Raw genomic sequence first — 13,380 nt, 5'->3', positions numbered from 1 at the left:
TTTCTACCTGGATTGTAGGATTAGGCTTGATTTATTACTTGTAACTGAAAATTTTGTTGAGGTTGTTGTAGATTTACATGCAATCGTAAGAAATCATTCAGAGAGCTCCTCTTTACACTCTGCCCAATTTCCCCCAGTGACAACATTTTGCAAAACCACAGTACAATGTCACAACCTGGATATTGGCATTGATACAATTCATTGATCCCGCTCAATTTTCCCAAGTTTTACTTAAACTCATTTTTGTGTGTATATATTTAGTCCTATACAATTTCATGACCTGTGGAGATTCATGTATCCACCACCACAGACAAGACACAATGTTTTCGTTATCATAAGGATCCCTTGTGCTGTCCCTCTATAACCACATCCATCTCTTGCTCCCCACCCCTCAGGTTCCTAACCCCTTGCAACCACTAATCTGTCCTCCATTTCAAATTTTGTCATTTCAAAAAATTTTCTAAATGGAGTCGTATTTGGGACCTTTTGAGATAGTAGTTTTTTCACTCAGCGTAATGCCCTGGAGATTCAGCCAAACTGTTGTTTCAGGAGTTTGTTCCTCTTTCTTGCTGCGTAGTATTCGATAGTGTGGATGTACCATAGTTTGTTTAACCATTTGCCCAATGAAGGTCATCAGGGCTGATTCCTGTTTTTGGCTTTTACAAAGAAAGCTGCTGAGAACATTTGTATACGGGTTTTTGTGAACATGAATTTTCATTTCTCTGCGATGTGTCCAACAGTGCACATGCTGGATTAGATGGTAATTTTATGTTTAGTTTTATAAGAAACTGTCAAACTATTTTCCCGAGTGGTTGGACCATATTGCATTCCCACCAACAATGCATGGATGATCAGGTTCTCTGCATCCTCACTGGCATTTGGTGTTGTCATATTTTTAATTTTAGTCAATCTGATAGGTGTGTAGTTATATCTCACTGTGACGTTAATTTGCGCTTCCATAATGATTAATGATGCTGAACAGCCTTTCATGTGCTTAGCTGTTTTACCATCTGAAGATTCTCTTCAGTGAGATGGTTATATATATTCCTTTGGCCCATTTTCTAATTGGATTTTTTACTGTCGAGTTTTGAGAGTGCTTCATATGTTGTAGACATTAGTCCTTTTCTTGATATATGGCTCGCAGATACTTTCTCCCATCTGTACCTTGTCTTCCCATCTTCTTCACAGGGTCTTTGACAGAGCAAAATTTTAATTTTGATGAGGTGCAACTTACTAGTTTTTCCTTTTATAGATCGTGGTTTTGGTGTCAAATCTCAGAACTTTTTGCCTAGGTCTCGGTCCCAAAGATTTTCTCCTATTTTTTTTTAAGTTTAATATATTTATGTTTTAAATGTAAATCTATGATCCATTTTGAGTTAATTTTTGTATGAGTTGTGAAGTTCCATTGTGAGCTTCATTTTTTTGCACGTGGCTGTCTAGTTGGTCCAGCACCACTGGTGGAAAGCTGGTCCTGTTCCACTGAATGACGTTTGCACCTTGGTGAAAATCAGTTGAGCATATTTGGGTGGGTCTATTTCTGGATTCTCCACCCTATTCCATTGATCTATGTGTCTGTGCCTCCACCGAAACCACACTGTCCTGGTTACTGTAGCTGCACAGAGCGCCTTAATATCAGGTAGAATGTTTCCTCCCACTTGGTTCTTCTTTGTCAAGGTTGTTTGAGCTATTTTAGGGCTCTGCCTTTCCATAAAACTTTTAGAATAAACTTGTCTATGTCTCCAAAACAAACTTGCTGGGATTTTTTTTTTAACAGCTTCATTGAGAGATAATTCACATACCATACAATTCACCCATTTAAAGGGTGCCATTCAATGTGTTTTTAGTATATTCACAGGGTCACGCCATTGTGCAGAGAAGAGAGAACACAGCAGCACTGAGCCTGCTATCTGTAGAAAGTCCCGTTTGCGAGACTGGCCCTTGGCTGGCGTCTGGGGACTTGGTGCCCGAGTGTTCCCAGGCAACAGCAAACTGATAAGAGTGCTTCACCGTGCCTAGACTGTGCAAATAACACAGTTTATGCTGAATAACCTGCTTTCTTTTTGGGAATCTATAGTTTGGGCACATGCTAGGAAGAAGACTCTTAGGTGACCAGCACCCAGTAAAAACTTTGGGTGTGGAGCCTCTAATGGGCTTCTCTGAGCCGAAGCATCCTTCATGCGTTGCTGCATTCTTGTTGCAGAGGAGTGTGCTCTGTGTGACCTCTCGTGAGAGCATGAGGAAGCCTGCACATGGATTCTACCAGACTCTACCTCTTTTTCCCTTATGATCTGACATGTATCTTTATTAAGTCTCTGTAGTAAATCATTGCCCTGGGTACAGATATATTATTTTGGTCTGCCTGGTTTATCTGGTGCCACTGGGGCTCTCTGCTGGTGCTGCCTGAGGGGAATAGAGGCCTATTCCCGTCTGGGTGGGGGATTTCTCTCCTTGGGGGAGGGGTTCCCTCTGCTGGTGCTCCCTAGCTGCCTCTGGGTGGGGTGGGGGACAAAGAGGCTTCCTGGACCAGGCCACTTGCTGTAGCTGGGTCTCCCTTGACAGAATAGCTCACACTCCGCAATATCTCTTGGTGGAAAAGGGATGTCTCAGACCCAGCGAGGAAGGAGAGGGTTTCCCCTGGCTGTTTATTTTTGGTGGGACTCCCTGTTGCTCCCCCTTGTCTCATGTTGTTAAAAGAACTCAAAGAAGAAGGAGTCTGCCCAAGATGCCTTCTCTTGCTAGTTTCACGGGGTGGGAACACTGGGTCTGGGTGGGTGGGGGCTTGCAGGATGGCCTGCCCTGTGCTGGCTGTGTAGTCCTGGGGTCCCCAACCAGCTTGCTTTCTTCCTACCACTTTCAGAGTTTTCTTTTGGTTGCCTCTTGCATGATTTCCAGGGTTTATAGTTGTGCTTAGCAGGAAGGAGCAGAAAGAAATGGGTCTATGCCATCTTGTCCCAACCAAAAGTCCCCACCATCGTAACTCATCATATTTTAATTTAGTAGGCACAAACATATAATTAAGCATCCCACTCACTGATAACATGGATTTATAATGTAAATATGATCTTCTTTCAAAAAGCTTCTGAGGTAGCTCACATTACGTACAGAGAACAAGATGGCGTAGACTCACTTTTCCCTGCTCCTGCCCTCTAATGCAGATAAATACCCTGGAAATTATCCAATAAACCAGGATAAAAGGGCTCTGAAATTTGGGAAGAAGAAGGTGGACGGACTAGGGAAGACAGGACTAGAGAAGTGACAATGTGGTGAGTTCCTCGGGTTTTCTCTTTATCTGCCATATATATCCGGACCAGGCACTGGAGAGACCTGTAACCCGGAACTGTCAACAGACTTAGACATAAATCCCCAGAAAAGTGTGCACTCTTTGGCCAAAGGACTAGGAAAGGGAAGCCCAATAGAGACTTAGAGGGGGCTGTAACCCTTGCTCCACAACTGTGGGTTGGCGACCCCATCGGTCCACAGTGGCAGCTTCAAAGTCCTGATGGGCTGACCAACCCCCACTTCATACCTGGGGCACTGATGGGTGTGCTGATCCACCTGCATGGACAGTATGAAGCCCCTGGCCAATTCAAGACTCAATCTATGCTTGGGGCACAGAAGGGCAGGCATTCTACCCAGACAGGCAGTGTCAGCAGAACCTGGTGTCTCCCTGTCCTACACCACGTGGCATAAGGGACCCAGCCACTCTGGCTCTTCCTATTCCTTGCAGAAGGTGCCCCAGGGTAGTGGGTTCATCCCCTGCTTGTGGCACCAGTAAGGAACTGATCAGAAGTCCCAGTGGTGCCAGAAGAATGAAGGAGACCAGAAAAGCATGCAAGGGCTCAGGAAGCTAAGCTTTCACTGGAACTACAGCCCATAAAAGTAGGCCAGAACCTACATGCTAAACCTAAACAGGGTTACCCCCTGCTAAAGTAGAAGATTTAAATAGGATTGAAAGTCTCCCAACATCATAACCCAAATGCCCAGGATATGATAGAAAATCACCCATAAGATACATAGATCAAGGGAACAGAATAGAAAGCCCAGAAATAAACCCACATATATATGGTCAATTAGCTTATGACAAAGGAGCCAAGAATACACAATGGGGAAAGGACAGTCTCTTCAATAAATGGTCTTGGGAAAACTGGACAGCCACAGGCAAAAGAATGAAACTGGACCTCTATCTTACATCACACATGAAATTCAACTCAAAATGCATTAAAGACTTGAATGTAAGACCTGAAACCATAAAACTCCTAGAAGAAAACATAGGTGGTAAGCTCCTTGACATCAGTCTTGGTGGTGATTTTTTGGATTTGACACCAAAAAGCAAAGGCAAGAAAAGCAAAAACATGTGGGACTACATCAAACTAAAAAACTTCTGCACAGCCAAGAAGGTCATCCACAAAATGAGAAGGCAACCTATTGAATGGGAGAAAATATTTGCAAATCATATATCTGATAAGGGGTTAATATCCAAAATATATAAAAAACTCATACAATTCAATAGCCAAAAAACAAACAATCCAATTAAAAAATGGGCAGAGGATCTAAATAGACACTTTTCCAAAGAAGACAGACAGATGGCCAATAGGTACATGAAAACACGCTCAACATCACTAATCATCAGGGAAATGCAAATCAAAACCACAATGAGATATCACGTCACACCTGTTAGAATGGCTATTATAAAAAAACAAGAGAGGGACCGGCTTCGTGGCCGACTGGTTAAGTTCTCCTGCTCTACTTCGGTGGCCCAGGGTTTGCGGGTTTGGATCCTGGACGTGGACGTATGCACTGCTCATCAAGCTATGCTGTGGCAGGCCTCCCACATAGAAGAACTGGAATGACTTACAACTAGGATATACAATTATGTCCTGGGGCTTTGGGGAGGAAAAAAAAAGAGGAAGATTGAAACAGATGTCAGTTCAGGGCCAATCTTCCTCACCAAAAAAAAGCATACCTTTAAAAAAAACAAAAACAAAAACAAAACCCAAGAGGTAACAAATGCTGGTGAAGATGTGGAGAAAAGGGAACCCTTATGCACTGTTGGTGGGAATGTAAACTGGTGCAGCCAGTATGGAGTTCCTCAAAAATTTGAAAATAGAACTACCATATGATCTAGCAATTCCACTTCTGGGTATTTATCTGAAGAAAATGAGAACACTAACTTGAAAAGCTATATGCACCCCCATGTTTACTGCAGCATTATTCACAATAGCCAAGATATGGAAACAACCTAAGCATCCATCAACAGATGAATGGGTAAAGAAAATGTGGTGTATATATATACACAAACACAATGAAATATTATTCAGCCATAACAATGAATGAAATCTTGCCACTTGCAACAACATGGATGGACCGTGAGGGCATTGTGCTAAGTGAAATAAGTCAGACAGAGAAAGACAAATATCGTATGATCTCACTTATATGTGGAATCTAAAATAACCAAGTTCCTAGATACAGAGAACAGATTGGTGATTGCCAGGGGAGTCTGAGGGGGTGGGCAAAATGGGTGAAGGGAATCGAAAGATACAAACTTCTAGTTATAAAATAAATAAGCCACGGGGATGAAAGGTACAGCATGGCGGCTATAGTTAATAATACTGTGTTGCATATTTGAAAGTTGCTAAGAGATTAGATCTTAAAAGTTCTCATCAGAAGAAAAAACATTCTGAAACTATGTATGGTGATGGATGATAGCTAGACATATTGTGGTGATCATTCTGCAATATATACAAATATACAAATATGAAATTATGTTGTGCACCTGAAACTAATACAATGTATGTCAATTTTACCTGAATTTAAAAAAAAAAGGAAGAAAATCACCCATAATACCAAGAGTTAGGTGAATGACAATTTGCGTGAGAAAAAACAATCAATTAATGCCAATATTGAGATGAATCAGATGTTGGAATTATCTGACAAAGATTTTCAAGCAGTCATTATAAAAATGCTCCAACAAGTAATTATGAATTCTCTTGAAACAAATGAAAAAATAGAAAACCTCCGCAAAGAAATAGAAGTTATACAAAAGAACCAAATGGGAATGATAGGCCTCAATAATACAGAAACCAAAATAAAAATCATATACATGATACCATGAAAAAATCATGCAGGTGTGGTAAAATAAATACACCAAAGCCAAGAGCATATACTTAAGAGTCCCTAAATGTTTACTATGTGCCAGATGCTGGTTTAAGCATTTTCTTTGTATTAATTCATTTAATCTTCACAACAGCCCTCTGAAGTAGGTATTATCATCCTTGTTAATGGATGAGGAAACTGAGACACAGAGAGGTTGAGTGACTTGCCTAAGATCACACAGCTTGCTAGTGGGGAAGCCAGGCAATCTGTTCCAGAGCCTCTGCTCTTATCCACATATAGTATTGCATAGTATTATACTGCCTCTTTGACAGAAGTAAATTTGTTTAAGTGAGAAGTCTCACTGGGCCATCTCTGCCACAGCTGTTGCAGAAGCCTCCCAATTGACCCTCTGCCTCCCGTCCCATGGCCTTGTACAGTCCTGTCTCAGCACACTTTCCAGGAGGATCTCCACTGAAAATGCAAGTCAGACTGCTTCATCCCCAGACGGAGACTCCCCAGTGGTTCCCCATCACACTCAGAATAACCAAGACTTACAGGTCCCAGGCCTGTGTCTTCAGATTCCTCTCCTCCCACTATCCTCCTCGCTCACCAACCTAACCTCCACCCTCAGACTTTCTTACAATTCTTTGAACTCATCCTTGCCTCAGGCCCTTTGCACTTGCTCTTTCCTCTGCCTAGAATGCTTGATCCCCAGATCTTCACTTGGCTGGCTCTTTTTTTCACATTTCTGCTCAAAAGGCATCTTCTCAGGGAGGTCTTCCCAGGACTCCATTTGGTTGTCTTCAGATCAATATTGCTATTGTTCCTTTTTTTATTGTTTTTCTATCCCACTAAAACTGACAAGATGCAGGGGGTGGGGGGGCTTGTTTACTGCTTCATCACCAGTAGCTAGAACAGGGCCGGACTTCTTGTAGGAACTCAAATATTTGTTGAACAAACAAATAAATAAATGGATGAGTTATATAGTTTTCATTACCTGAAAACTAGAGAAATGAAGTTTTTATCCTGACACCTAATTTTTAAGAGGAATTTGTCACACAGGCCCTTATATAAAAGATACCATTTAATGAAATAGAAAACATTTTCATCAGTATATCTCATAGATGATTAACAACAGTATAACATTTATTACATTATACCTTCTAAAATATATATTTAGTATTTCTTAAAGTGTGGAATCCATATAGAAGTTACCCTTAAGTCTTAGCGCTTTTAAAAACATCTCTTAATTGGCCAAGGCTTTAGTTTATCAGTTAGCAAATGTGTGGAGCACAGAGTACCCGGAAATCACCTGCTGCCGGGCTTTGCTCATGAATAAGCCAATGTCACCCTTGTCCTTATCTTTGTCCCCTGACTGCCATCCTCTTCCTTGCTGAAGACAAAGCTTATTTCTTCTTGCCCACAAAGACCAGTTCCAGCCCCTTTGTCTGTGACATCAACCCAGAGACCTCGGGACACTAATGGCCTGTCGCCGGGTGCCAGCCTTGTCGGTGATTTTCCAGTGCGTGCACGGTTCTCCACACTGTCTGCTGGTGACCAACTGCTGGGTGCTCTGGATGAATAGAGAAAGGCAGGATGTGGGCCCAGGCTTCCAGGAGCGTGCGGGTCAGCAAGCGAGAGCACACATTTGCACAAGCAAAGTTCTAACCGTAACTGAAATAAATCTCTCATCCCATCTACTCCTTCCCCTAACTTCTCTCTTTTTGGTGATGTGATTTTTCCATCTTTGTGACTAAGGGATGAATAAGAGCTTTAAGAGGAAGAGCTGGTTGGAAGGGGACATAATGACTTTATCTGAGGTTGAGTTTGAGGTTTCGGTGGGACAGGCTGGGCTACGTCATCTCTGCTCCCTTCTGCTGACACTGACTCAACCAATTGAAGATGCTGCCTCCAGAGGTCTTTCAGATCTTCCTCCCTTTTGGTTCAGGTGCTCATCTGAAGACTGGGGCAGCATGAGAACCATCTCCGGGCCATCTCTCCTGCCCCATCTAGTCTCCTTAAATCCCAGTTCGGAGTTTTCAGTTCTTCAACAGCTGTTTCAGTGCTGATTCCGTGCTTTTAGGCAATCCTGGGAGTAGAAACAAGCCAAGCTCTGTGGTCCCTGCCTTTGCGGAGGGTCCAGTGACGACAATGACTATTTCTTGGAGGAGGTCTCCAAAGGCTTGCAGACACCTCTGCCCCGAGCCTCGTATCCAAGGCCCTCTGAACTCGCCTTCCAACTTCATCCTCCACCATTGCTGCTCACGCTCCCACAGCAGGAAGCCTCTGCCGTCACATAAGGCTCATACTCCTCCCCAAGCCTGGACGTCCTCTGCTCTCCTGCCTCCCTCTCCCACGGCATCCTCTCCACCTGCCAAAATTCAAATCTGTCTTTAACAGCTAGCTCAGAGCACGACTCTCTCACAGGCCCTTCATGATCCCCTGCCCAAGACGTGTGTGCTCTGTCTCCGAGCTCTCATGGGACCTTTCATACGCTCTGACACCCACCATGTCACACTTGGTATCGAGTTAAGTGTCTGTCTCCCCTGGTGAGCTATCAGAGGGAAAGGTCCAGGTCTTAGCCACATTGGTGGCTTCTCATCGCCCACATTGGCAGCTGCCTTACACACAGAGTAACTTATATAAAAGGTGACCATATAATTTGTTATGATTTATTGTCCAAACTAGAACACCTTTGAGAGTGAAACAGGCACTCAATCAGTATTCTGGGCTACAAGTAAAACTAAAATTGTCCTTGGCTACTTGGACATGTGGTTGTCTATTTATGCCAAATGACGGCTCATTGAACAGTTAATGAATTAAGTGGAAATGCTGACTGTGTAGATAGCCAATGAGCAGCACAAAAGAGTGGAGGAAGGAGCCTCGACTAGAGCTGGTATTGCTGGGAACGGTTCCACCAAGCAGGTGGTCCCTGAGGTGTGTCTGGAGGGAAAGGAAAGGATTCAGGAAGGTCCAATTAGACAGAGAAAAGAAGGAATGACGTCACGGAAGGTTAGGATGATGGGAGCAAAGACAGAACCGCATTTGATGTATTTAGAGAAAAGTGAATAGCACTGAAATTGATGGTTTATATTGGGGAGAAGCAGGCAACATGGCTGGAAAGTGAAGCAGGGAGGCACTGGAGAGCTAACCCCGGTCTTGGGAGTAGTCTGTATCCAGGAGGTGAGAGCAAGCACCTGAGTGTTTCTGAGCAGGAAAGAGACAGGGTGAATGCAAAACTTTAGGGAGAGTCTCATGGCTGTGTTAAGAGAGGGGTGAGGCTGAGGAGAGCGAGGCCACACGGGATCCATGGAAATAATCTCAGTGTAAGGTGACAAGGGCTTAAAGGAAATATCAGTAACCGAAAAGAATGAGTTAGGAGAACTGAAAAGGAAAAATTAACAGGACTTTGGGACCCGAGGGAGTCATGGCTGGCTTTACAGTGACACTTGGTACTGATTCTGTCTATTGGTATCATAGATTGAAATAAGGAAGTCAAGTGTCAGGATGCTTTGGAGGGAGAGTATAAATTCAGATTTCTACATACTAAGTGTGAGGCACCAGTGGATCATCAAATGGAAATGTCCAGTAGATAGCCAGAGAGGAATGCCTAGGGGGTGAGAGAGATAAGGACCAGCAAAAAGGATTTAGAAGTCATCCATCCACAGGAGAGAGCCACAGGTGAAAGATTAAAAAGGATCAGGTATCTTGGGGCCAAACGGTAGGAAGAGCACCAGTGATTATCATCAAGGGTTGATCTCAGAAATGCCTGCACTTAATGGGGACAGGAGAGAGAAGGACACCGAGAAGGGGTCACTCTGGGGAAGGAACTGGGTGACGCAGAGTCCTGAGGGCTAAAGGAAGTTTCAAGAAAGATGTGGCCAATTCTATCAACTTTTGTAGAGAAGTTGAGAAGAATGAAGACTCACTCAATGAAAAGTGGCTTTGGCAATTGAGATAATAATTACAATGAAAAGTATCCAAGGAAATGAACTGGAAACACATTTCTCTGGCCAGTGATGTTGTCGGAGGCTGATTACTGCCCATGTCAAAGGCGTGGTGATGTGATGTGTGTGTTTCCAACCTTGAGAAGAGGTAATGGCAGAACAGCCAAAAAGCCAGTTAGATTCAACTAAATTCTGAATCGTCCTAATATTAATCAGGGTGTGACCTATGACCAAAATACCCAAGTGTTAGATACTAACCTGTGGTACTCTTTTTCACCCAGAAGGTAGCAATACTGGGCATAGAAGAAAGAACTTTTCTTGATACAGATTCCATCATAATAATACCTGAAAAACAAAGTTTGTCTCAAAGATTGTCAAATCACTGACATGCTTTATAGAAGACACAAAACAGACCAGCTAATGAGGATGAAGTTCTTCTCCGGGCTTTATCATTGACTCCATTGATTAGGAAACGCTAATCAGTCATTGAGCCTGATGAAGCTCTGTTCAGTAGACAATTTCATACCGTTTTATACGCATCAGCTTTGAAACAGGCTTGCAAATGTCCTCCTCTGCTTTCCCAGTTTATGACACGCTAATCTTAGAGAGATGCGACAGGGGAAGCCTCCTGCGGCTGCTGCCCTTAACCTGTAGTGAGGAGGGGCAACACCCAGATTCCTTCTACTGAGAACTGGAGTCAGATTCTCAGAAACCCAGTGAGGAAGCGGGTTCCTTCTCTGCAGCCCAGGCCCCTCCTCTGCTGAGCTCAGGACACTGCAGCAGCTTGTCCAGGCTTAGAGCAGCAGACACAATTTTTTTAGATTAATTATTGACTAATGTTTAGTTCAGCAAATGCTTCAACTGTCAATTCCTTCATAGGCGGCAGGCCCCTGTCCTAATTTGGCTTCCATCCCTTCTCACTGATTTTTCTTTTTCATTTTTTTTTTTTTTTTAGGAAGATTAGCCCTGAGCTAACTACTGCCAATCCTCCTCTTTATGCTGAGGAAGACTGGCCCTGAGCTAACATCCATGCCCGTCTTCCTCTACTTTATACGTGTGACGCCTACCACAGCATGGCTTGCCAAATGGTGCCATGTCCGCACCCGGGATCCGAACCGGCGAACCCTGGGCTGCCGAGAAGCGGAACGTGCAAACTTAACTGCTGCGCCACTGGGCCGGCCCCTGATTTTTCTTGATTTAAACCAAACAATGAATAACAATAATAATTGAGTGACAATTATGACATGACGCACCCGATAATTCTGGAATTTCCTTTTGTATTAAGAATATAGCCTGGGAGGGGCCAACCCTGTGGTGTAGTGGTTAAGTTTTCGCACTCCGCTTCAGAGGCCCGGGATTTGCAGGTTGGGATCCCGGGCACGAACCTAGCACCACTTGTCAGGCCATGCTGTGGTGGCATCCCACATAAAATAGAGGAAGACTGGCACAGATATTAGCTAAGGGCCAGTCTTCCTCACACACACACAAAATATATATAGCCTGAGTAACTAGTCTTCTGTATAAAATTCAAATATACTAATTAGATGAATACTTAGAAATTTTAGTTCAAAGAGTAATTAAAACAATTCTATTATTCTATGCATGTAATTATTTAAATGTTTCAATAATTAGACATTTACATGTCTAAACATTTAAAGTGTTGAAACAAAAAATGTATTGTGACTTTGAATTTTAAGAAAACCCCTAAGAAAATAGAAACTAATATTTGGTTCTCGCACCACGTGAATTACTTCAGGCACTAGGATTTCATTTGTATTATGGTAACTCTTTGGCAAGAGTTGATATTTATAGTTTGGTTAGTTTTGCATTTTTTTTGTCACCCATTTTATGATTTTTCAAAATTTTTTGTTTCTAACATTTAAAATAAAATAAAAATGATAAACCTACCTGGCACTTCCTCTCGTGCCTAACCTCCGGGTGCCAAGATCAGGAAAAACCAAGCGCACCAGCTAAAAGAATAAGCCAGATTTAATAATAAAACTCCCAATTTCTTCTCTTACAATGTTTAAATTCTAGGTCCTCTTTTCTGATTATAAAGAAAATAAATGTAAATGAAATTTGGAAAAATCAGACAAGTATACAGAAGAAAACATACCACTCAGAGGGAACTGCTGTTTAAACCTCAATGGGGTTCCTTCCAGTCTTTTTTTCAAGCCTCAACATGTGTATTATTCTATGGGTGTACATATAAATAATTCGTATGACACTATTAGCATATCTGTAGTTTTGTTTTCTACTTTCTTCTCTCCACATTGTGCCATAAACATTTCCTCTTGTCATTAAGAATTCTCTGAAGGCCGGGGATTTTTAACAGCTACATAATAGTCCATCGTCTAAGTGTGTCATAATTTTACTATTTTCCTCTTTTTCCAATGTGATAGTCATTTTCACTTTTTATTATTCGTTTACCTAATTTTTCATTTTAAATGTTTTGTTAGCAAATGCTATTAAAATTTTGAATTACCTAGCTACTTCTGATTCAACTTCTCATTTCCCAGTTATCTTTCTGATGTATGTTTTAGTAGATACCACCCATATTATGTTTAGAACCAATTACATTAAGAAAAAATAGAAGTCTGTTCCAGTTTCCCAATTAGAATAGGTCCATGACCTGTATGGTATCCAAGTGCGTGTCTGTTGAAAGTGAAAATCCTGGAGCATGAGTGAAATACAAAAGTACAGAGCACGGGCGGCCTGGTGTCCCGAGCTGTTGAGTAATGGTTTCTGCTGTTTTTCTATGATCCCCTCCATAACCATTCAGCCCCGCTTCTGCTTGGTATCCTGCTACATCCCTCTTTCATTTTTTTCTTAGTTTCCAAGCCACAAGATTTGACAGTGTCGTGAAACCTTTCTCTTGTCTGGCTCCAGGCCCAGCTCTTCCTACAGGAAGCCACCCGAGCCTGGGTGTGGGGGAGGCAAAATGAAGGAACAGGGAAGACAAGTCTTGCAAAACTAAACATCGCGGTCCTGGGGCCAAACTGAGAGGTTCCTTCAGAGAAGGAGAACCGAAATGTACAGGTGAAAAGTAAAGGACAAGAGAAAAAGGAGAAATCAGAGAAGTCTAAGTGGAGAATTAGAAGTCTGAAATTCCTACTTTGAACAACAGATTCTGACACCTTCCTCTCCTCTTCCTGAAGAAAATCACTTAAAACCTTCCCTATATGTCTAGTTGTCAAATAGTAGGTGCATAAAGGAATTATCATAAAGCATGCACCAGGCCCAGATCCAAGGCCCTGGGAAATACCCTGGTGTTTTGGAGGGAGAAGCAGAAACAAATTGCCAGTTGTCTGGCAGCATAATAATCTGCACGTTTTATTTT

The 13,380-nt window shown here is 42.5% G+C and overlaps 1 protein-coding gene across 1 annotated transcript in view; it reads right to left on the bottom strand.

Moving 5' to 3' along the window:
- RFX8 (regulatory factor X8) overlaps positions 1-13,380 on the bottom strand; it is a 57,106-nt gene that overhangs the window by 30,207 nt on the left and 13,519 nt on the right. The window contains exons 3-4 of the mRNA XM_070573462.1: positions 11,949-12,010; positions 10,299-10,385 (exon numbers count right to left, since the gene is read on the bottom strand). Of these exons, the coding sequence (XP_070429563.1) occupies positions 10,299-10,385; positions 11,949-12,010 (149 nt within the window). The remainder of the gene's footprint in view (positions 1-10,298; positions 10,386-11,948; positions 12,011-13,380) is intronic.

The sequence above is a fragment of the Equus przewalskii genome, chromosome 14 (assembly GCF_037783145.1).
Source record: "Equus przewalskii isolate Varuska chromosome 14, EquPr2, whole genome shotgun sequence".
Taxonomy (NCBI): Eukaryota; Metazoa; Chordata; class Mammalia; order Perissodactyla; family Equidae; genus Equus; species Equus przewalskii.
Note: the sequence above shows the minus strand (reverse complement) of the source record. Positions and strands in the feature narration are given on the sequence as shown.